General features: G+C 40.1%; 1 protein-coding gene across 1 annotated transcript; it reads left to right on the forward strand.

Annotated features, from left to right (window-relative positions):
- Nucleotides 1–180: 180 nt before the first annotated feature.
- Nucleotides 181–22,745, forward strand: PAG1 (phosphoprotein membrane anchor with glycosphingolipid microdomains 1). Its single transcript, XM_050332973.1, has 6 exons — nt 181–323; nt 2,794–2,845; nt 3,333–3,429; nt 6,378–6,967; nt 11,413–11,472; nt 13,422–22,745. Exons 1-6 carry the CDS (start codon nt 199–201, stop codon nt 13,770–13,772), a joined length of 1,275 nt encoding a protein of 424 aa, XP_050188930.1. The 5' UTR covers nt 181–198; the 3' UTR covers nt 13,773–22,745.
- Nucleotides 22,746–25,031: the final 2,286 nt, after the last annotated feature.

A 25,031-nucleotide genomic window follows, 5' to 3' on the forward strand; every position in this document is an offset into this window, starting at 1 on the left:
TGGTTTTTTGTAAGATCTGGATTTGAAAATCTCTCCTGCCAGACTTGTAGCTGTCAGGTTCATTATCTTCAAAATTTCTCTTAAGCTCTAATGGTGTTTTTCTTCCTGCAGAAACAGAAGGTGCATGCAGCACAGATGCCAGCCTTCTCCAAGGAGTAACCTCTTCACCCCCAAGTGACACTAGCTCCTGCTAGTACCATGGGGCCAGAGGGTGGTTTCTTGGGCAGTGGACAGATCCACATCATCCTGTGGGGGAGTCTGGCAGCCCTGACAACACTTTTGTTCCTCACCTTCCTCATCTTCCTTTGCTCCAGCTGCAACAGGTAAGGCTCAGGGGCTTAGCACGTGGTAATGGCTCTTGTGTCACTTAGTGCAGAGATTGACATAGCTTCAATAATAACTAGTTAGCAGGAAATACTGAGGACTTAAGTACAGAAATAAAAAAGGTACAGTACAAAATCTTTTTTCAGAGCAAAACTGAATTGGACAGTTCTGTTCTTTCTAAAAGGCTTTTTTTTTTTTCCTTTTGCTGTGAAAGAAGCACACTGTTTTGTTTGCTTGGCAATTTTCCCTAAGATGAAGCCTGGAGCACAGGTGGACACTGACTGTTAGCAGATCACACCAATAAGCTTAAACTGAGAACATTAGGTGGGCTGAACAGGATCAAAAAAGTATAGGTAAAAAGGAAAGGAAAGCAACTTCTATGTATTTCAGTTTTGCTTTGACCATTCCTGAAGTCTAGGGAATTGATCCTGCCATTCAAGCAAAATTGAGGAAGGATCAAATGGTGATATTAATTGATGTCTTATACCTCATACTTATTTTCTTCTCCAAAAGAGGGTTCAATTTCACCAATACAGACACTTCTACTGACTTTGTTTATTCACATTTCAAGGCCCCTTCAGGACACGTAAGCTGAGCCCTGCTGACTGCACTGGGCAGCCTGCATTTCATCCACGGTGCCCTTCCACCAGCCAGACCCTTCCCTATGAGGAGTGGGAGTGCTGTGGTCCATATTGCTGTGCTTTACAAGCATAGCTCAATCAGCCAAGTGTATGGGGGAAAAAAAACCCTATCCATGATTCAATACAGCAGCAAAATCTGTGGTTTGGATGCTTACCCCTATAGGAGCATGTGCTTTCACCCTTCAGCATTGAGAGCGTTGAGGGAGCTGTGCGGCCACTCAGAAGAAATGCTTTTATAAGCCATTAGGCGATGTTTCAGTATCTTCCTATTGCCACAGTTTCCAGTGATATCTGAGTAAAAAATAGTAGAACTATGTATTTTTAATTTATTTAAAAGTAAAAACCTACTTTAAAAATTCTTTAGCCCAGAAACATTGCATTTAAGTACTATGTTTGATCTTAAAGGCCTTTTCCATGATTCTGTGACTAATGACTCCATGATTCTGTGTTTTGTCTTGTAACACACCAGTCCTTGAAACATATCTAGAAAGATGAGTCAAACCACTGAGTATGTGTTTGCAATTAGAGATATACATTGCCAGAAATATTCTGGTGATGTTCTTTTATGAATTCTTGTGTTGCTAGTCTGGACACAGTATCTTTTGTTTCAGGTCATTCTGTAGGGCAGGTTGTTTACACATAAATGCAGTTATGCAGAATTTCTTCCTGGCTTACTCTTCAAAAACGGATGAGAGCATGGAAAACTGAATAAAATCTGTTCTCAAATATTAGAGTCAGAAAAACTTACAGAGAGGAAATTAAGCATTTAACTTTCACTGCTCTGCATTGGTGCAGCCTTACTTGCTGTTTTCTTATTTTCCAGTTAGGTAGAATTTTAACAGTTGCTAATGTCGGAAGTACAGTTCCCTACAGACTTTAGAAGAAGCACAAGTTTCATGTTGCCAGTAATATCTAACCTTTTTACTTGCCTTTTCATCTAGGGGAAGTACTAACATTACTTTAAGCTTATTATTAGAATATTTCTAAATAAGAACTGTATTTCCAAAATTGTAAAAACTGTAAACATGAGTCCTGTGAAGTACCCCATGATGCAGGATTCCTTTAAAAATTTAGAGCTCTGCTGCTGTGAAATTTGTAGGCCCTTTTGAATTGTTCATGCTTATTATTAATTCTAACTAGCATTCTGAGTGGGAGTGGGCTGGATTTTTCTGGCCTTTTCTAATCCTTCATAGAACAAACACCTTTTACTGACACAGTTGAAGGAACTCCCCAGGTAGTCTGTTAGCAAAACGTGTATCTGAGCATTTCAGATATGATTAAATTGAATATAATAATATTTTTATTATCATAGAATAACCTGGATTGGAAAGAACCTTAAAGATCATCTAGTTCCAACCCCCCTGCCATGGGCAGAGACACCTTTCACTAGACCAGGTTGTTCAGAGCTCTATCCAATCTTGCCTTGAACAGTTCTGAGGATGGGGCATCCACAACTTCTCTGGGCCTCTTGTTTCAGTGTCTCACCATCCTCCCAATAAAGAATTTCTTCCTAATATCTAATCTAAACCTACTTTTTTCAGTTTGAAGCCATTGCCCCTTGTCCTGTCTCTACCTACTCTGGTAATTATTTACATTATCTTGTAATTATCAACAGTCACTCCTCACTTTGATCTTACACTGAATGAGAAGAAGCTTTGTGTGTGTTTGTTGTACCTCTTCAGAGGTCATAATAATTTTCAGTTATTCCATTTTCAATATTATTGTGAATTGCAGTTCTGTTCCCTGCAGCTGTGTAAGGTCTATTAATGATTGGCATTCATATATAAGCATAATTTGTAGTAACAGTTCATATGCCTTTTTCATTAAGGGAAAAGAAGGCCAGACATCAGAATGGAGATCATGAAAATCTGATGAATGTGGTAAGTATTTATTTCTGGCAGCTTGTGTCTGTCTTGTGGTTGGTTTGTACCAAGCTCCTTGCAAAATACCACAGATTAGAAAATAACTCAGGAATTTCGAGGAGGTTGAGCAAGGGAGCCTTTAAAAGTTGCAGAACAGGAAGAGGAGGGGAACTTATGTAGATCCTGATAATCTGCACTTTCCCAATGCTCTTTCTTCCACTGTTGTACTCCAGATCTCCTGCCTTTCCTTCACTCTGTTTGCAGCACAAAGTACCCTTTGTTAGCTGTTCCCTCCTCAGGGGAGATCTCTCTGGACACACTTGCTTTTATTTGCTTTAACATCTGTAAACACAGGCACCTAAATCTTTGAGTATAGTTAGCATGGTTTGACTCTCCTGCCAGTAATATCTATGAGTCAGAGCTCCAGAGATCAGAATGAAATTTGTTGCGTATCTATTCACGTGAGCATTTATTCTGATCCTATGGTTAATAATTTGTGTTGCAGCCTTCCGACAAGGAGGTTTTCAGCCATTCCATCACAAGTTCGGCTACAGAGCCCCCCCCAAACAGCGAACAGAACGGGGCACTCAGCAACGGTGAGGGTGAGTAGCGGCAGCCCCTGTGGGTGGGATGGGCGAGCTGCACCATCCCAGTGCTCACAGCTCCCACCTTAGCTGCACACTGATGATCCCCTCCTTAGCTGCACACTGATGATCCCCTCCTTAGCTGCACACTGGTGATCCCTCCAGTCTCAGGTTTCTAGCCGTCAGCTTTCCAAGCACACAGTCGTGCCATTTGTCTGCTCACGTCTGAAGGCCTGACACCAGATCACACAGAACTTATGGCCAAGTTAAAAAATGCTGTGAACTCATTTGCCTTGCTGGTAAGTCGATGGAGATGATCATCCCATGGAGACGATGGTGTTTTGGGCTGCATCTTCACTGCTGGGCGTGCTCTGGGACAGTCCTCAACCCCAGCTCCCAGTCCTCCATGCCAGCCAACACTGGGAAGGTGCTACGGTCCTCCCCTGGGCCACCAGGCCTCAGCCACCAAGCCATAGCTGCAGAGTGACCAAGCCATGAGGCAAAGAATGGCACATTCCATAATCTTGGCAAACTATGGTACTGAGATAAATCCAGAAGATGTAGTTGTACTTTAGAGCTTCAGAAATGCTCCAGGAGACTGTGGAAATACTTCACGTCCTCCAGGAACTACAGTTTGGGATCATAGTCCTGCACTGAGAGAGGCTCTCACTTATATTTTTGTATTTTAGAAAACAGGCAATATAAATAGGGTTCCTTTTTTTTTTTTCTGTCTTTGCTCTGCTGAACACTCAAAATGATTCACTCTGAAGTATCCCTGGAAAATATTTTACTCAGCTGCACCTAAAAATAAACTCACTCTAGCTCAGAGCCACTGGAAGCCAACTGTTGTCTTCACACTAGGCACCAACACCAGGGGCTGCACTCCAAGTTACAGCTCACCTCATCTCCTTCTTTAACTAGAGGCTAAGCTATTCAGCCTTTATCCCTCAGACACAAGTATCCAAAGATGTTTTTAACTTTGTTTTTGCAGCTAATTGCTGCTTCCATCCATTGGCTTGTTGTGTATGTAGGTGTGTCATTCCCAGAGGCACTCGGTGCACAGATCAAAGCCCTGCAGAAGGGAAGGATTTCTCTCTACCATGAGTCACCACATGTGCAGCTGTCAGAGCTGCTGCCAGCCAGCAGACAGTTTTCAGACTGTCTGATATTACTCAGCTTACACTCTGCGTAACATCCCTTCTGAATCACGGGAACCAATGCGCTTTAGTTTCTCACTTATATTTCATGCGCTCTTTTTGTTAATAGTTGTTTTTATTACTGTTTCTGCTGGCTTTTCGAGTAGGGACAGGGCTACGGAAGCAGAACCATCAAATGATGTGTTTTTTTCCTTTACCCAGCCTGCCAGCATTGTCTTACCTATGCCAACACCTCAGCTACACCAGCCATTTTTGTGCTACTACCCATAACCACAGAAGCACAAAAACATGAGCTCTCATTACTTCTGATTATCCCCTCCAGGACAAATGGGGGGTGTGCTGTCTGGGTTCTGTGGTGGTGCTCTGCACATCACAGAAATCCCTGAAGCAAGGGCCAGAAAAGCAAAACATGTTCCAGCTTCTCCAGGATGGTTCCTGACATCCTCCAGAAAATCTACAGTCATCCCGGGCAGTGAGTAGGACGACTTGCCTATCTCCTGTTCCTCCTCATTTTGTATGCTGGAGCTAAGTAAATAAAGGAGGATGTTGTCCTTCTCCCATCTCCCATTCAGTGATTACTATCTTATACCTCCAGTTCCATCCTGAGTTTTGCAGTCTGTCACCTTGCAGTCACCTCTGCAGCACCTTGCAAGTGCTGACCGTATCTGCATGCCCAGAATGTAGAATAAGCAACATCTGTGGCAACTACCAAATCAAGACCAATGATTGCTTTGGCAACACTTTATGTCATCATGTCAAACGCATGGAAGGACATGTTGATTTTGTTGAGTACCATAGGAACTTAACAGTAAAGCTATTGAGAAGAAGTAAAGCTATTCAGAAGTGGTTTTTTGAAGAAATAGTGTGAAGTTCCATACCACACACTACCTGAAACATGCTTGTATATGCCCATGTATACATCCCTGAATGAATGCAAATGTCATACATGTGCAGTGTGGGATGAGAAGCCCCACAGATTTCAGTCCTTAATACCCTCTAGTGATAGTGACACATGGCCTGCTTCTGGGACTTAAGACAACATGTTCTGCCTAACACTACTTTCTGAAGTCTAGTCTTCTCTTTTGTGCATATGGCCAGCTTGTTAGTAGGTTGTCAATCTACATTATGTGCTGCGAGACTAAGAGAATTATGGCATAGCCTTCCGGTGAGGAGCTTCTGGTGTCGCATGCAGGGAGTCTGGCTGTGGCAGGGCTGAGTGAAGTGCAATTCCAGTGAGAATTTGGCCAGCATGTTAAACAAGGTGATGGATGGATCGGGAGGAAGCAAGAACACTTTCCTTTTGATTCCAAAGAACAGGAAAATGGAAACAGGAAAATCTAGCAAGGATTTTTTTTTTTTTTTAAATCTGGTAAGGATTTTTTTTTTTTAATCAGGAAGGATTTTTTTTAAGACTCTTCGTTTGAGGGTTCCCACGTGTTTCCCATCTGAGACTCCTGAGCACTTTGTAGTCATTCAGTGAAACTGAGTACAAGGCATCTGAATATCTGTGCACACTTGCACCTACTCTCCTTGTCCCTGTTCTTACAGTAAATGCTCTTGCCATATAATGTGACTTTGGGATGTACAGACTGTTTTAGATGTTGTGAGAAATATATTTTAGCAGTAGAGTGCAGAAATCTGAAACTTTTTGATAAACAAAAAGCATGATGACTACTAGGCATTTCCAGGCAGTAGTATTATTTATCCTTTCCCATATGTCACAAAAACAAAGTGATGTAGAGAGTACCAAATCGCACTGACCCTTTAGTTATGCATTTGTTTGAAATACTTCTTTGTAATTTTCTTTAGTTCTTTCTGAAGACAGTACAACTGCCTGTATCCAGCCTTATGAAGAAGTACAGACATCTGATCTACTAGATCAACAGGATAGTCTTGGAAAGTCTGTAAAATGTCACCAGAGCCGGGAACTACCCAGTATTCCCCCTAACACCACCATGGAAACCATCATCGCAGCTAGAAATGCAGAAAATGACCAAGGTCTCGGAATGGAAGGGCCTTATGAAGTCTTGAAAGACAGCTCCTCTCAGGAGAACATAGTTGAAGACTGCTTGTATGAAACTGTGAAGGAAATTAAAGATGTTGGAGCAGTAGTCAGCATGGAAGGGAACTGTAACAGCAAATCAAAGACTTCAGTGACAGTGTCTGAAGGTCAGAATCAGATTCCTGACTGCAGAATTGAATCAGCAGAATATGCATCTGTTGACCGAAATAAGAAGAGTCGCCAAAGTGCTAATTCAGAAAGTCCTCTTGACAACATACCAGATGTAGAGGATGAGCTTCCCCCTCCGGTACCCATGAAACTTCTTGATGAAAATGAGAATGTGCAAGAAAAAGAAGTGGAAGAAGAAGTGACAGAAGGGGCAAGTAAACCAGAGAAGGTAAATACTGCAAATACTTGTCCTCATCAAACAGCCAAATAATGACAGAGAATGTGGGTGGGAGAGGATTTTATTTTTTAGTAACAAAAAATACCAAGAAAAAATCCAACATTTAAGGTGATGCAAGACTGAAGTAGGGAAATATAATAGTGTACAGGACAGTCTTTGCATTTTAGACATGTACTCATTCTGTTGCAGCCTATATTTTTGGTTGTTGCAGTTTTGCATTACATAAAGCTTTTCCCAAATGTTATCCAGGAGTTGCATAGGCAGCCTCTGCTTCTTTGTTTAGCATACTTGTGGAAGGTATTACAACGGGTATCTAGTATCTCTGTCAGCATCTATATCTTGTTAAGAATCCCCCTCTTCTTTTTTTCTAATGAAACCACAATTTACAAAAAGGAGAGGGCGGCATCTTTGGTGACTTTAGATGTGCCTCCTTTGTTGGGCCACCTTGACATTGCCATGGGAGTGTTAGGCACCTGCTCAAAGCAACTCTTCTTGTCTCTCTCTGTAGGAGAGAGGGACAGAAAGATTGCAGCAGTAGGCTTTTATATTTGCCAAATCCTGTATGTCACGTATAAACACAGTAATGAATTTCTACCTGCTGAAATCACGGTCTAAAGTTAAGTTTTCTCAGCAGCTTGTTTTTTCTGGCAGGAACGAGTTGTGGTGAAGTCCTTGAAAAATAGAATGATGACATTTTCAAGAATTTTTTTTCCATCTGTAGTTTTTAACCAGAATTCATTTTAAGGAATGCTTTCAGTTCATTGCACAGACCTTTCATAAACTGTTGAGTTTGCATTTTTCAGAACTAGTTTAGATATTTTCTTAATTTTGAATGAAAGAGCTGTGATTATATAAGATTTTTGGTGTCTGAGTCATCAAATAATATTTTGTATTGATGAACATTTCAAAAAGAATTCTTACGATGTCATTTTTAATATAAACATTTACCTGAGAAATCAAAGCAGAGCTGAGGTATTTTTGTTTGTTTCTGGTTGTTCTCTTATTTGAAGTATTTCAGTAATCCAGGCAAAAGGCAAAAAAATACTTTGTTAAATAACTAACTAGCCATGTAACCTGTAAAGCACAATAGTGTCCAAAAAATAAACAGAAGACTACTCATAATACAAAAATTGTTTAACTGGACTCTTCAGTGCACATTCTTAGAAATAATGAGCTCGTCAAGTAAAAAAAAATAAGACATGATTGTCAACAATAATCCACCAACATTCACCCCTCCCAGATTCAGGCCCTAAGTAATTTCCAATTAAACTTTTAGAGAAACAGATTTCTCTAACAGTGACACTTTTCCTACCAGGTGTGAAAAGACTTGCAGAAAATCATTGTGTTTCCCAGTCACTGATACAAAGAGAAAAGCCTTTGCTGCTCTGTAGCTCCCCAGCACACCGTGTATGCAGTGTCAGTAACTGCAAGGAGTGGGAATTGATTAAAATGGTTCAGGTTTTGAAGGATTAATCAAGAGATGACACATGCAGTCCCCTAAGTGCCAGAAAAAAGGTGTTTGTCTAATTAAAATTTATTCAGAGCTGAAGCCATCCCGAGTTAAAGCTTTGGCAGCATCAGATCATTCCCGCGCTTGCTGCTGGGTACATGCATTATGCATCGAAGCGTGTGCCTGTCCTGTCCTTGAGAGCTACAGCTGCAACAGAGTTGGAAATGGTAATTGATGGAATATATAAATGTCATTATTGTTGGCATTGTGTGGGGAGGTGGTTGTGGGATTGTTTTTCTGTTGTGATGATGATAATTTTCCCCTCTATTTTGCCGCTTCAAACAATGCAGAGGAATGCCTGTTTTTCTCCGTGTGGCAACCCAAACCAAGATGTTTATGGAAATGTATGTTGTATTGATAACTCTTTTTAGTTAGACACCATAGGTGTTTCTTTTTGCTTCCTCTCCTGTGGGGCTACTTAGCTGCCCTGCTTAACATCACATCTGTATCCCAAACTCTTCAACCTTCTGCCCTGGCCCTGATGAAGACAGTTTGTGTGTAAGTCATGCAAGACTCCATCACAACAGTTAGGCTTTGCTTTAATAGGGCACAAAGAAGGGACAGCCAGCGAGGCTGTTTGTGTAACCAAGGCTTGTACCTTCCAACCAAGAGAGAACGATCAGATCGTGTCCAAGCTGTTTCAGTCTCACCTTTGAAAAGAGGACAGCCAGGGTGATCCCCAGCCCATGCCAGTTCCCAAAGCACACAAATTTGGGAGAGAGCTAGGTGGACCAAGCCAGAGACCGTTTCAGTATATAACAGCATGAAAAGGATAAAGCATCTTTCTAAGAGCTGGGTGTGCAATAAACAGGTGAAAATTAAGTATCCAAACTGGTATTGGCTGTGACCCAGCCAAATCTTTTGTAAGACTTTGATAAAGAAGGACACCTTTAATAGCACGAGGCTTCTTACAGGCCTCTATCACCTGCAAAACTTGAGCATAGTTCTTCTAATAAAAATAAAGGTAGAATAGTTTTGATTTAGTACTTTCTTTTAATTAAAAAAAAAAAAAGTATGGATCTCCTTTTTCACCCAGATCTCTCCTGAGTGAGCACTGGTAGAAATGCTCTCTGTGTGTACATCTGGCTGCTGCCATCTGATTTCAGCCTTGCACAGCCTGAGGATGGGCAAAGTATCCCTTACAAATGCACCAGAGGAGAATGTTCTTCTAGTTCTGCTGCCCAAGTCAGGAGCAGCAGCTGAGCCAAAGAGTAAAAAATCAAGTGCTGTCGAGGAACAAAAGGAAAGTGGAAGGCAAATGAGGACACATGCTGGGTTTTTGCTGCTTTTGAGGTTTCAGGCACAGTATCACTAGGTACAAAATGTTTAGGATCAAGCGGGGGTTTTTTTCAGTTTCCAGTATAACAATATCCTTCAAAACTGATGTGTCACAGGTTTCACATTTAGAAGAAAGAACACTAGATCCTGGGGAAACAAATACAGGATGGCCAACACCTTGGGGTATTTTTCAGTACTTGAGTGGGAAACTGTAAAAGGGGTCCTGACACATGGTGCTTATAGACACACTGATGACAGAAAGATCACTGAAGAATTTTGTGAGCACATCCTTGTTTTAATGTGTGAGGATGAAATTAGTAACTTACTCCCCAACACAAAAAAATGTCCTGCAAATAAGAAAGACTAAAATGAATTGCTTTAGTGAAGCAGATCTAATACAAGGCCAAAATACATTAGAACTTCTGATATTTTTTTTATGAGTAAACAAAACACAGGTTAAAGAACAAGTTCTCTAGACAGTGAGAAAGAAGCAGGAGAATTTTTCAGCATGAGGGAAGCTCCTGGAGAGCAGCAGGCAGACTTCAGTGTACTTTGGGTCATGGTCCTTGTCAGAAGTGCTCAGGAGTTTGAAGCTTGGTATTTACCAGAAGTAAAAATGCCAAGTAAATGAAAGTAGAAAAGAATCTATCGCAATGAGCCTCTGTGAAAAAAAAAAAGGAAACAAGTTTTGTGTGCATGGAAGCGGTATTTCATTGACTGTGCTAAAAATAGCTCTAATCCTCCATGTTGATTGGCACTGGGAGAGATATGAAGTGTTTTAGGTGGTGAATTTGTGTGAAAGTCCAAAATATGGCCTGTTTCAGTGCTGGAAGGCTCCCTCTGAGTCACTGGGGGGCAGGAGTCCAGTAAAGACTTCTTGCCCCAGGGAGGAGGCACTCCCCACCCCTGGCGTAGCAGCCAGGGTCTTTGTTGCTGTAAAGGTCCTAAGATGTTTTTCATAAGAGTAAAATGCTCTTCCCCCAACGTTTCACGACCTGTTGTCCATAGAACACTTTACATGCTTGAAGTAAGTCTTGATACCAAACCAAGCCCTCCATCCTTCAGTACCTTTGCTTTGTGACCTGGCTCCAGTTCAGGGTGGGCTGCAGCAGGTTCAAGTGGCTGTGAGTTCAGGTTGCTGGGAAGCTCTGCACAGTGCTGCATTCCAGGAGCAGGGAGGACACAGGGTCTCCCTGCACCACTTCCAGGATCCACAGAATGAAGGATAACAGGCATCAGGAAGGTGCCAGCTGACCATTGTTCTTTTGTCATCTAAAAGTGTATCTGAAAATCATGTGAAAGGGCATCTGGTGTGCCACAACAGCTGATTGTTCAGAAGCCTTTGCAGGTGCTTCACTAGAAGTGTAAAGGCTGGGATATAGCAGAGCAGAGTTTGTTTTAATCATTACATTATTTTTACCCTTTTAAGGTCAGGACGAGCAGGTACATTAAAAAGCATTACTAACCTCAGGGCTGTTATCTCCAGAGATGTACTCTGGATATTAGGGATATTATCTATTTAAAATGGAACTTGAGAGCAAATGACCATGAAATGTAATGTATTGATTGTAATGGGAGGGTTTTATTATAGGTTTTACACTGCTGATGGGTAATGAGCCTTTTTTTTTTCTTTCTTCCTTTTTTACAGAGGCTTAGTTCAGTGTCTTACAAGTCTCGAGAGGAAGATCCATCTCTTACAGAAGATGAGGTAGGTTTCTTGCATGAAATTCAATAACTAACTAAGGACCCTTTTTTAGGCAGAAATTAGCATAAGCTCTGCATGATTAAGCAGAATCTACGAAAGGTGAAATTTGTTTCAAGGGAAAATGAAAGCCCAAGATTCTCTGCACAGAGTTTGTATTGCCACATTCCTAAAGTCAGAAGTGTTCTCCTGTCTGTATCAGGCCAATAGGTTAAAAATGGTGTCAGAAAATAACAGGAGGCCACAATTAGTTGATCATTAGAGCAATTTCTTCATTTGGATGACAAGCTCTACTTAAGAATAATAACCAGCAGCCTTTTGAAATATATGCTCCACCTCCCCCAAGCAAAGGGCCTGGGACTCTCAGAAGTAAATGGAAGCACAATAAAAGCACTGGAACATAAACTGTTCTTTGAAATGTGAGTTGGTCAAATAAATTGAGGAGATTTAAACAAAGCCAGAAAAGTTAAACAGAAATAAGGTTGTTTGTGATCACCTCCAATACACCTGTGCCATTTGTAAGTACGTTCTTGGACATAAAAGTAAACACAAATTTGGCAATGAGCTGAATGAGGTAATGCTTTCTGCTGGGACTAGCACTCCCAGACATTAACGAATAAATTGATCCTTGAACTGCGTTCACATAATCCAATACTGAAAAGGGTTGAATTATTAGATGAGCTGAAAACCCATTTTTTGTTTGGTTGGCTGAAATCCGTAAGAAGTACTGCCATCTACAATTCAGTGTCTCTCTAAAAAAACCCAACCAAACAAAAAACAACCAACCAGACAAAAAACCCAACCAAAGAAACCAACCAAACAAACCAGAAAAACCATCCCAGAATTAACAGAAGTGGTCTGGTTCATCTGCATCAGTGTTGCTTAACCATAATGGACGTTTTCATGCCAATCTATTCTTTTAACTGGGTTGATGCAAATCCAGAGTGGCCTTGCATGCTTGGGAAAGACTTCAAATGTAAGAGAAGAGCTATGTTGCATTGTGATATTGGGTACCAGAGAAGCAGTGCAGGCAATATCAGACATCCTGTGCAAGAGTTAGTATCTACTTGGACTGGCAGAGGGAGTCAAGACTGATCCCTGTGCTTGGCACCAGCCCCAATAAGCCCTGAGCAGAGGAACATATGTAGATGTGGGTTTCTCCTTCCTCTCTTCATGAAGTGCCACCTTTGTGCACTTCTTGAAGTGTACCACCTCACTGGGGGGATTTTTAGAGCTAGGAGTGAGATGCTGGCTCCTCCCTTTCTTGTGTTTATAGCTGAGAGGTTTCATTCTCTAGCATAAAGATCTGTGCAGTGACTGAGATGTGGCTCCTCTTTGTAGGCAGAGTGTAGTCAACAGAGCAGACATTTTTTATGTTGTCTTCACATGACTTGGTGCCTCCTTAGTCCTGCCTATAAACACAACAATTAACTGCCCTCCTTTTGGGCTGTCTGTAAAAGCAGAAAAGTAGACACTACCATTAAAAATAATAACAAAAAAAAAATTTAAAAGCCCCAAGGATCAGAGAGCATCCTTCTCCTACATTACATCAATTCAACCTGATAATCCCTTTGATGTCTGTCTCCCTGTTGAGTCCAAATTGGCTCCAGGACCACAGCAAAATCTGCAAGAGCTCCTGCTCACAAAGCCATTCCCATTTACCCAGGTCTGATTTGCCTGCCAGGGATTTATGTTCAAGGAGTTTTTACATTTATAAACTTACTTTATAAAGCCTTCCTTTTTTGAAAGAAAATCAATTTATAAATGCATGCCAGAAAAGAAGGGGTAATTTATTTTTTATAAGAAAAACCCATACCCTTTTACAAAAGGATATGTTTTTTTTAGAAGATCCTGTCTTTTCTTAAGTAACCAACATCCTTGTTGTACAAGTGTACAGACTGATGCACAAGCTTTATGCCATGCTTGGATACTCAGCAGGTGTCTCCTTTTCCTAGATCTCCGCCATGTACTCGTCAGTGAGTAAGCCGGGACAGGCCATCAAGGCACTGGATTCTCCTTACACCTGTATTCAAGAAATTGCATCTCAGAGGTCCCCGTCTATTTGCAGTGGCCTCTATGCAAGTGTGAAAGACTTTGAAAACACCCTAAATTCTACCACTGTGCCTCAGTCAGCAGACAGACCAAACGGGGAGCTGGAGCCGGACTATGAAGCTATCCAGTCAGTGAGCCAAGAAGAAGACAGGACCTTGTCTGTGCCTAACACAAACCACACTGCTCTTTCAGGAGAGAATGACTATGAGAGCATAGGGGACTTGCAGCACCACAGGGAATTCACCAGACTTTAACTGCTCCGGCAGCTGATTTCTCTGCTGGTATTTTCAAACGAACAAGCGAGACATGGAAGTGCTTCTCCTTTTGAGGAACAAAGCTAAGTACAGAACACAAGTTGAGAAGAGGCAATGTATGTTTCAGCCAGGGTGTGATACCTGCTAGGTTAATTTGGATGGTGGACTGAGGCTTATGGCAAAGGGTACATCAGGTCAGAACGGATGACCAGGACAATGTAAAGGTTTCTTTATTGCTAGCTCGGAGGCAACCAGAATTTGGGAAGAAGTGAGTGCCATGCTTAGTGTCCCAATAGGATTACATACCAAAAAGACTGCCTTTACACAAAGCTAACTTCTCATTTTGAGAGATTATTTTCTTCAGAGTGTTTATCAAGCATCATTTTTCATTCCAGTTTGGGCATCCACAATGCTGAGCAAATCACGGATCATTGTCCCTCAACTCAGACTTGCTTTGCAGGGCTGGGGAAGGCACGCTCACTTCTGTGTTTTTTGCAGAGCTCTGTCCACATTCATTGCAACTAAAGTGCAAACAACAGTGCTTCACAAGGGACCTACTCCAGATGTACTTGAATTAATTCTGTTGGCTTTTTCTTTCTTTTGTTTTTTAATGTCAAGGGTTGTAGAATGTGACCTGCAGTATTTGAGACGTGTACTGGTATTTGTAGGGGTTTTGTTTGATTATTTGTGAAATACCACTTTAAAATGGCAACTGTCACCCTTAGTGTTCTTGCACCATTTCCCTTACGTGAAGATAAATACCTACCCACGCACACTCCAGACAACTGTCATGTTGCAAAAAGTCATGCAAATAATGTTTAGTCTAACCTTAATAGTGTTGAGTCCTTTTTTTAAGATTTTTGCCCTTTTTTAAGACTTAAAATATTTTAATATCTTTGTGTAGTTTATTATATAGGAAAATTTATGTACTGTGTTGAGTGGATAATATTTTTATTTTTTACAACATATTTTTCATCTTCAAAGTTTTTGTAGATAACTTACTGGCTTTTGTAATAGGAAGAATCCCATTCTTTGTTTGGGCTTTATTTGGTTTTTGTTAATTTTTTTTTCCTATTTCAGAAGTAGGTAAATGAACAGTTGCTTTGGGGCTGTTTTGTTGGCTTTTTTTGTCTCCTTAAGCAGGGATGTGAAACCTGCCTTGCTGTTTTTAAGCTCAAAATCATGGAGTCTATGTAAAAGAACACGGCCAAAGGGCAAAAAAAGAGGCAGAAGAGACAGTAGGATTTAGTCAGGGATAGCCACTAGTCCTCCTTGTTCTTCTGCTGAAAGGAGCAGGAGGGCAACCAAGACCTTCTTGGTTTGCAAGCCACTGGCTTTTTTAAAGATGCCAAGTTATTCTGTTACTATGAAAGACAAAGTACAGTGCTTGAATGAAATAAGTAGGTACTGGATCGGTACGTATTTTTTCTCAAGAGTGGTACAATAAATGGTACGAGAACAGTCCAGCAGTAGAGAACTGGCATTGTGTGATATGCATGTGTACGTGTGTGCACATATCCCCATGTATATAAACATACACTTGGAATTTGGACACAAGTATAAATTATGGTCCAAGCTTGGTAACATTCACATATGTAATATATGGCATGTGCTTGAAGAGCAGGGGTTTTTTTATTCAAAATAAACAGTACATAAACTGAGGTTGGCTTATTCCATAGTAGCCAAAGCAGGTTTAGTTTCAGCTCAGTTGTCACTGGGTTTTGATACACCAGATTGAGTCCTTCTCGGATCACTGGCCAGTGCTCAACATTACTTGGTACTATAAAGAGCAAACACAGATCAAAGAAGTGTGCTGATTTATGGGCCTTGCCTGTAAATACAGCTCTGAGGAGCAGTGCAAGTGCGAAGTCAAACTCTGTCCATGGGGTGAGTCAAACTTCATGAATTCTGACCTTGTGCAATAGTGCAACACACTTGATCTATGACTCTCTTCCCCGGAGGAGAAGTCAAAGTGGTTCAGACCAGTCTACATCCATCTTGGTTTTGGCCATGCTGCCATGTTTTGACAGCTGCAGCAAACCCTTTGCTTCCACTTCACTGCAGTGCTCTTTAAAGCTGACTTTGCTCTTCCTTTCTGGAGTTTTTACCTTTATAAAAGTTTCTGTTCCCTTGAATGTGAATTCATGAAGTTCACCTTTGACTGTTCGCTCCTTTTAGATCACACTATTTAAGGCCAAAGATAAGGTGCACCACATTTCAGAAGATCTGCTGTGCTAAGTCTGAAGAATTTCTGAAGTCTTTAATTATGCATGTGCTCAGGGGTACTGGTTTATATATGTAGCCCTCAGTATGACTCCTGCAGCTTAGTGGCAGGCATACCTCAACTCCTGAAATTCCCAAATAGATAAGATGAAGTCATCCCTTTACGTGGATGACTGCTTTTGGAGAAACACTAGGAACATGAGATTTGCCAGGTTCTTCAGTTTCAATTTCAAGACCAATTCAAAGACAGAGATAATAGCAAAGAATAACACCAAACTCTTGATTGTAAAATTTGAAGGTGCTAAAGAAGAAAAGCAAACACCACTCTAGAAGTGCCCCCACCAAGATCAGCAAGTCAAAGGGTGGTGGAGGACTTTGTGGTCTTTCACAGCTGGATCAAGAATGTTGGTTTGGAGGAAAGGACACAAGACTCAACTCCTTCCTTCCTTTCTTTCCTCTGTTCTGACAGCTGCACCTTGAGACCCCCAGACTTCCCTTTTTCACAGTGAAATCCCTCCACCTCTCTTCTTTCTTTGGTTTCTATTTTTAACCTGTGTCATACAGCCTCACACTGGGAGCTGGTACTGTGCCTGCACTTCTGTGGTGCTGGCATGTTCCTTCCTGTTTAAATGACTTTCAGGGTGGTGTTGACAGCCTTTTAATTGTCAGCCAGACCCTCAGCCTCATGGAGAAGCAGCTCAAATTTCGGATTGCTGCTTGTGGGATGTGTACCTGCCTTCAGCCTTGAGACACACACACACACATTGGACTTGAGAACTGCAAAAAATAATTACCCTCCTGAACAGCCATGAACAGGGGAGTCCGTAACTCCCCTAAAATCTCCATTATGTAGTCTAATGCTCAAGAAAAATATTTTATAACTCAGTCCAAGGTTCTTAAGTGAATAATTACATCTCTTGACAAAGAATCAAGCTTCTGTTTTAGTTCCCTCTTCCCAGAAGTAAGATCTGTTCCTTTATGACTGTTGCCAATGCTTCATTTTCACTAATATATCAGATAGAATGATTTTTCCAATAGTAATTCCCAAACAGATTAATTTGATTGTGAAGAAAAAGGAGTCTATTCTACTAGTCCCTTTATTGCTATTTTTTCCTCTTTCACCATATCCCTAAATAAAATGTCAACATCCAAAATGAAGTATTTGTTACCTGGATCTTTTCTGGGGAAGCTTCACAGTCTATTTCTTTGTTTCCACTTTTTGGCATAACTATATTATAAGATCTCACATCAAATTGCCACATTAGGGCCAAGAGATGCTTTAATGTGTGTACAGCTGCACTAATGAAAAGGTCTTTTTGATTTTCCTCTGGGAACTGGTAGAAATAGGAAATGCAGTTCAGACATCTCTTCCATGAATCTGTGTCTCCTGTGGGAGTTGTTCTTACCACATACTTAAACCAGTACTAACCCCATACATAAACCAGTCATTCCTTTCTACTATGAGTGTAGAATTACTTTCTCAGTCACAGAGAGAAATAGATTCTTTGCAGATACCTGTAGCACAGGCATGTACCTAATTACCACACTTAAATCAGTTATAGTGCCTTTTTTACAAAGTAGCTAGTACTTCCATACTCTTTTCCATACTGTGTATCTTTAACTCAAAAGTACAAAGGGACAATCCCAACATTTACTTGTCTAGGTTGGAAACATCTTTATAGAGACACATTTAATGTTCTGGAACCCAGTTGGCCGTACAATAGCAATAGTAGCTCGCAAACATCCTCTAAAAAGCCCAGTAATGTAGCTACGATGACTAAGCTTTGCAATAAGAATTATCAGTCTTCTTTTGAAGAACCTAAGTTTTTCAATAGTGAGCATTCAGGGAGGTGGTGTCCATGTCAACTGTGAACAGTTAGTTGCTTCAGTCTGTCTAGTAATATGTATGGCAGGCTTGCTTACATGTAGCAGGATTCATGGGGTGAGGGATGAGCACGTGTGGGGATTCATATTCATGAGTCACCCAGAGTTGGACCATCTCCACAGTCGCAACTGGCTGATGACCAGCTGCCTTGTTCATCTATTGTGCCTTCAGGGAATCCATCATGCAGGGATTCTTCTGGGCTGTGTGCTTCTCCATGGCTCCCTGAGCAGCTCCTGTCTGCAGTTCTGATCACAATTCTGTATACGCGGTGCTCTCTGTTCAACCTTTCAATGGTGCTTTTATAAGATGCTGGATTAATGGTTTCCATGTGCTTTCTGAAAGCTGATGTGTAAAGCTGTGGCACAGAGTGCTCTCTCTGGTATTGTCTGCTTCCTAGAACTTAGCATTAGCTGTTGTACTCTGACTACAAAAGCTGACAGTGCTGCCCTGTCTCTTGTTCATCCCACACAGCCAGAGTGGGGTCACCACCTGTAACAAGCCTGCCTTGGTTTGGCCATGGGTGTTTTAAAAGCAACCATTCAGGCCAGGTGACCTGGCTTGGAAGCAGCCAGAGACATGACTCTCATCTCTGCACTGTGGGATGGAACATCACAGAGCCCACCTCAAGGACTTTTTTCTGTCTCCTACTGAGCATATACATTTGTTTGCAATGTGACTGTAAGAAATCTGTTTTGGCAACAAACATTTTAATTTGGGCCACAGTCTAATGAGGGACTTTTGCTGTTAGGAAAATAACCAGTTATTTCAGATGAGTGTTATTTATTTAAGTTGGAACTTGCCTGGATAAGGGTGTTATGTGCTTCACAAGTAACTTGGTGTGTGTAGTCTACTGCAAAACAGAAGAATGCAGAAAGATGCTCAGCCTGACGGATGCTCACGTGGTGATGTGCTGAAGACTTTCAAGGGCAGGTCTCTTCCTGGGAGCAGGGAACATAATTACTATTTATATGATTTCCTACCCTGTTGCTGAAGCTGATTTGTAGCATCTCCTCTGGGACGGTCATGGCTGAAGACATTGCCAGAGCAGATTTTAGCATCAGGGAAAAAAAAGAAATATATATATATACACATATATATAAAATAAATATCCCTTGCTGGGTAGCAAAATATGTTCAGGATTGAGGTAAAGATAAATGCTACAAATGGAACATCACAGTGATAAAAACACAGGGTTCCCTTTCTTCAAGGAGGAAGAACCCCTTCTGACTGGGCCAAAAGATCCCAGGCTTACAAAAAGTATTAAACAAATTAATTGCCAATGTGGTAATTTTCCAGGAGTGCATTAGGACATCACATACACTAGACACTGTTCTTTTCTTCTGGACAGCAGAAAGTTGAGAGCTTATTTATAATACAAGGTTTCTGTTGATTAATAACTTACTTTATATACAATCCAAAGGTCAGAAAGAGGGTCTACACAATATAGATATATTTAAGCTAACTCTAAATGATCCAGCTCAGGTGTTGTAAGCAGAATCACTAGAACAATTTAATGCTTCACTTGGTCTGACCTGCTCACATAGCTTACTCCAGCACCCCAATTTCCATAGCAAATGCTTGGATTATTTTGGCATTACAAACCATTGACCTGTGCTTGGTCTTTAGATAATACAAATCTTACAGTTCTGTTTTTTCAAGCTCCGAGATTTTGTTTTTGGAGTATAAAACTTCAGTTTTAAACTGGCCACGTCACTACAAACATGATAGCAAAGTGCCTAGAAATACAAATATCTCTGTAAAGGTAAACATGTTCACTGTTATTGCACAGCTACCTGATTACTGTATGTGGTACAATGCCAAGCACATTCCTAAATGCTAGCTGTCATTTGTGGTGTTTATTTATTGTTATAATGGCACAGTCTGACAAGGGTTTTTTCTCTGCGAATTCATTGGCTAATTTTAATTAGCATATGTTTGTACAGAAAATATAAACCGAGATTTTGGTTAGTTTAGAAAGAAACTGTGTTATTTCTTATGATAATGCAACGATCAGCTTAGATTATTTATGAAGTATGTAAGTATCACTTGACTTCAGAATGCTTCATTTGAGATTTCAGAATGCCTCCTGTTCAGTGCAAGACAACGTAATCAACTCTTGTCCTTTTAATCTTGTAATATTGGGCAGGGGGTTTTAAATGTTACAAATATTATTACTCAAAAAAAGACAGTGCTGATGTTTTGAATTCCTAATGTCTACAAAGACTCATATTTTAACTTCCAGCATAGGTTGGATTTGGACTACCCTCTTTTTTATGGAACTGCTCTTCCCCCCCACATTCAGGTGTCACCACTTCTGTCCTTAGTGAAATATGACAGCTGTACAGAGGGCACAGAAACTGCATCACATAGCAGTTCTGAATGGGACATTTCTAATGTACCCATGAGATTTAAGAGCCTGGACTTCAGTCAGATGTTTTGGGGAAATGGCATCCAGTTTGAAGGATATCTGTGGAGGTCTTCACTTTCTTTCAAGGCAAGAAGTCCTGTATCTCGCAAGCACTCACCTGACATTCAAAGATGTATGTAAAATGTGAATTGTCACAATGTTTAAATGTATTATTAAAAAAACACCTAAGAGCACAACCTTCTTTCTCACATGTCTGAGGATACTGGAATTTGGTCTTTATATCTGAGACTGTTTGAGAACGATAACATAAAAAGTCTCCCCAAAACATCCTACCAGCAGACAAGTCTTTGAAAGAGCATCTGGGTCCCACTGGTGGCTCCTGAGTTTCTGCACGTACTACCTTCATTATTTCCAGCAGGGCCTATCTCATCTCTGTGGCAATGACTACTTAGGAATGGCCCTTTGCTTCACAGTCCTGACCCTTTAACTTAGGAAAGGGGATGTGAGCTGCTCCTCCTCAGGAAAGTGTGCTAAGAGCCTGCAGACCCAGAAAAGAGCATTCACTGTCAGGGCAAGACAGGTACAGCCCACTGCAGCAGTTAGGAAGAGAGAGGTAAAGGAACAAAAACTAACTTTTTTTTGCACTTCACCCATCTCACAGATCCCCTGTTTAGAAATATTTTTATAGTAGAAGAGATTATAATTAAGGGATAAGTTGCCGAGAATCTCACAGGAGACAGATGGAATTGTTTACTCTTCTCAGTATTCCCTATACCCAGAGAGGCAGGGGCAAGTCCTCTTTGCCCAAGTGTGATGCAGTTGGATCATCTTTTATCAAGCCCCTGTATCAACAGAACTGAAATGAATACATAAATTCTAAATACATGGTTTTTTTCAATCATAAACCCAACATGGACAAATGTAGATGCACTAATGTTAAGAGCCATATGTAGATCTGAACTTGCACAGATGGGGGGGGTTTAGTAAAAAAACCACAACCAACTAAACAAACAAACAAAAACAACCCAAAGAAACAAAAAACCAACCCTAACTGGATTACTTTATTTAAATGGCATTATTTGCACTGAGCTGAGGATGCAGGATTGGGCCCTAAGACTGAGTTTAGAAGAAGTTTGGTTTGGTGCTAGGTATTTTTGTTTGTGTTTTCAGTGAAATATATTTTCTATTATACTTGGTAATTGATATGAGTTTCATAAGAAAAACAAAGAATAGTCTGGTATATGGATAATTATGCCTAGTAGCTAATTGTTAAATCATGCCTCAATAAGAGTCACTTAAAATTGGGTGCTATAGGAGTTTCAGCATAAAATTGCTTTACAAATGGAACATTGCATACTTAGAACATAGTGAATAAGTATTTGTAATTACAAACACTTTCATTTATTTTATCCATTGTTTTATAATGGAAAAAATATGTATTACTGGAATATTTCCCAGCAATGTTCTCTTACAAAATGTTCTAGCAACAAAATGTGTTTTCTGGACAACCATTTGAGTCTCTGGTCACTGACACAGAACTGCAAAACATCCCCAAACCACTATGAGCTTGTGCAAAGAGAGGATTAGAACTGTCTCTGCCTATCTTAGAGCGGATACAGTTAAATATACTGTGAAGTTCAGATCTGTAGGCAGTGAGACCAGTTCAGTGCTTAAATGACTATGCTGTATAAAGCTGGAGTCAATGCATGCAGACTTCTGAGATGGCAGTATCTAAGGCTTGTTTGCTACATGAAAGGTTATTTGGCTTGCTACCTGTTTGAAACCAACACAGTTTTATCAACACCACTGCAGACACTGAAATACTGTAGTTTTGTAGAATGTATGTTCCATAAATTGTAGCTTGACTGTAATTGCAGGGCTTATCCTACTGTTAGAGCAGTTCGGATCCAACACTAAGTTGCATTTTGTAAATTAACAAATGCCATTAAATTCCTCTCAACACTTTGTAATAATATATAGGAGTTGATGTAATTTAGTCATGCCTTTATTCCAGGAATCTTCATCGGATGTTTCTAGCCAATTCAGCTTTTGGCTGCTGAAAGCACAGTAGGCAATTATGGTTATTTACTGTAAATGTAGACTAGTTTTATGTAAATATTTCAAGGGTAAAAATGCTACATGAACATATGAGGCAGTTACCTAAAACTAAGAACACAGGTCAATAATATAAAATACAGGTTTTATTTATGTACACTAGTATCCTAATATCTACTTGTTTATATGCAGAAAAAAATTGTAAGATTCTGTACTGTACTTTTAAGAGAGGCTCTGCCATTTTCTCTGGTAATGTATTTGCAAATAACTTTTGAATTTAGTGGAAATCCATGTAAATTATGTCAAATGGGAAACATGTTACATTGCAATGAAATGAGTTTAATTCAAAAATCCTGGCAACATTTATTGGATTGAAATCTATATATAAATTCTATAGCCAGACAGAATAAACCACAATAAATAAGCTTTGTCTTTCGTTTAATGTTTGTTTGGGTTTTTTTTCCCTGAGACTCTTTTTGTTGTTTTCTTAACAAATATTTTATTCAGTCCTTGTAGTCATTCCTTCCTGCAGGTCTTAAAATCTGCATTATTTGATAGAATTTTATTTGCTCTGGGCATTTTGTGTTGATCTCATTATCTGACAAGAAATATTAAGCCTTCTTTGTACTATATAGCAGCCTACTCTTCCCAAAGCCACAATCCCATCAAGATTCAAGCATGCACATAAAAAGCACCAATTTTATGTTGTTTCTAGACTAAAGCAGGAACTTCCATGAATATTGTGACACTATGCTCTTTAATGCAGGTAAGAATATTGAGTCTGAGCCTTTGAAAGTTGTGTAGCTTTCAGTATTTTTAAAGGGTTGCAATTACCAGCCTTATGGATTATCTTCTGAAATTGCTGTGGCATTTGATTCCTTTTCTTTGCTAAAGAAGCTCTCTAGGTAACGTTCCCCAGCCATTTGCTGCACTGCTCTGTCAATAGCAAGACATTCATTTGTGTAGAAATACTTTAAGAGCATCCTGAAGCATTTCAGAGGCAGCTGACTTAGTGCCACAGCTGAATATGTAACACAGATTCTGCATGTAAATCTAACACAGAGAAATTGCATCTTTTAAATGTGTCACTGGAAGAAAGCTGCTGTACTCTAGAGCATGAGGCTGAAATAGTCCTTAGCTTGCTGGGATTTGCATTCTCCATGCTTTGCACCCTCCTCCTCATTATCTTTAATTACATGTAAGAAAAGAGCAGCTTTACCCATTTAATACTAGGTAGTTACTGATGAACAGGATCCTGGAAAATTCACAGTGCACATAGGGATTTTTTATGCTGGGCTGAGAGGCTGAAGAAATTAGACAGGCAAATAGTATCTGTTCACTGTCAAAGTGATGGCTCTTTAATGTTTAATCTGGGTAAGTGTATTTTAATGCGCAAAGATATAATGTTACAGGTCAAATAGAGGACTTGTAAAAATAAGGAATATTTTATGTGAAAAATCATTCAAGATCTCAAAAGTGTAAAAGAAGATTGCTTTTTATTGAACCGTTGTTCATGGACCAAGAAACTGCAAAATACGTAATTCAGTATAAATTTTTTATTAAGTAACTACTGAATATTACCCAATACAGGCTGTTCTTCTGAAAAATGCATGCATTATTATTGTCAAGAGAACTGTATCACAGATACCTTTTTTTTTTCAGTTTGTCATTCTGAACAGTTGCTATCAGGCATAAAATAGATCTATTACAATGGTTAGCTTCAGGTTTTATGCCAACCATGCAGAACTATAAATGTGGCTGGTTGAAATATTGAACAATTTGCCCAGGTTCTGGCTAATCGCGCAGCTGCTTGCACACACTTGGGAATAGGAAGTGCAAGCACTTTCTCTCCACTGATCTCCACTGATCTTTGACATCACTTAAAAGTAAAGCTTTAACCTAATGGGAGCTCGGTATGGAATCAGGAGTATGCTGCAGTGACACCTGGTGTTTAAAATAGAATCATTCCCTGTGAAGTGTGGCTGACAATTTACTTTTAATTGGGTTCCTACTCACTCAGAGACTCACAGTTCACCCTCTGTTCATGAAGCATAGCATTATATAGAACTAGAAAGCATTGGAGCTAAAGAGTGGTTTGACATCACTTGGTAGCAAATGTGTCTGACAGATTTGTTTCAAAAGCCAAAAACTGCAGTGACATGATCTTCTAGCACTCTAGCTGGCACGATACTTTAGCGCTACTTCTTCTCAGTTGGTTATTACATAAATGAGATTGACCCTTCATATAACTCACACAACTGGAATTTCTGTGCAGCCTTTGTGGAAGGACTGATAGGCAAGAACAGAGAACTGCCAGTTCAGGCAGAGAACAGGGATCCTGTGTTTGTCGTGGTGCTAAAAAGCATATTAGAGCTACAATAGATATTTCTGAAATGGTTCCTGCTAAAGAGTTCACTGACCAAAGTAGTCAAGATCTGCATATTTACAGCTGTGACTGAAGTGGAATGTAAATCCCATCAGCAGTTAATGTAATTAAGGATTTTTAGGATAGGGTAACATAATAATAGCAAGGAACATTATTATTAAATATTTCAGTTTGCCACAAGATGAACAAGAAATAAGGCAGATCTTGTCGCAATCTCTATAATTAGACTGCTGGACTATTTCTATCATGCAAAAGTTTTGTGTGACCTGTTTTGAGAAGCACATATGTGCCCCATATTTATGTAGTTAATCTTTGAAATCTGGCAAGGGCAAAAGTCTAATG

Source organism: Myiozetetes cayanensis, unplaced genomic scaffold, assembly GCF_022539395.1.
Source record: "Myiozetetes cayanensis isolate MyiCay16 unplaced genomic scaffold, myiCay2020 scf1, whole genome shotgun sequence".
In the NCBI taxonomy this organism is placed as follows: Eukaryota; Metazoa; Chordata; class Aves; order Passeriformes; family Tyrannidae; genus Myiozetetes; species Myiozetetes cayanensis.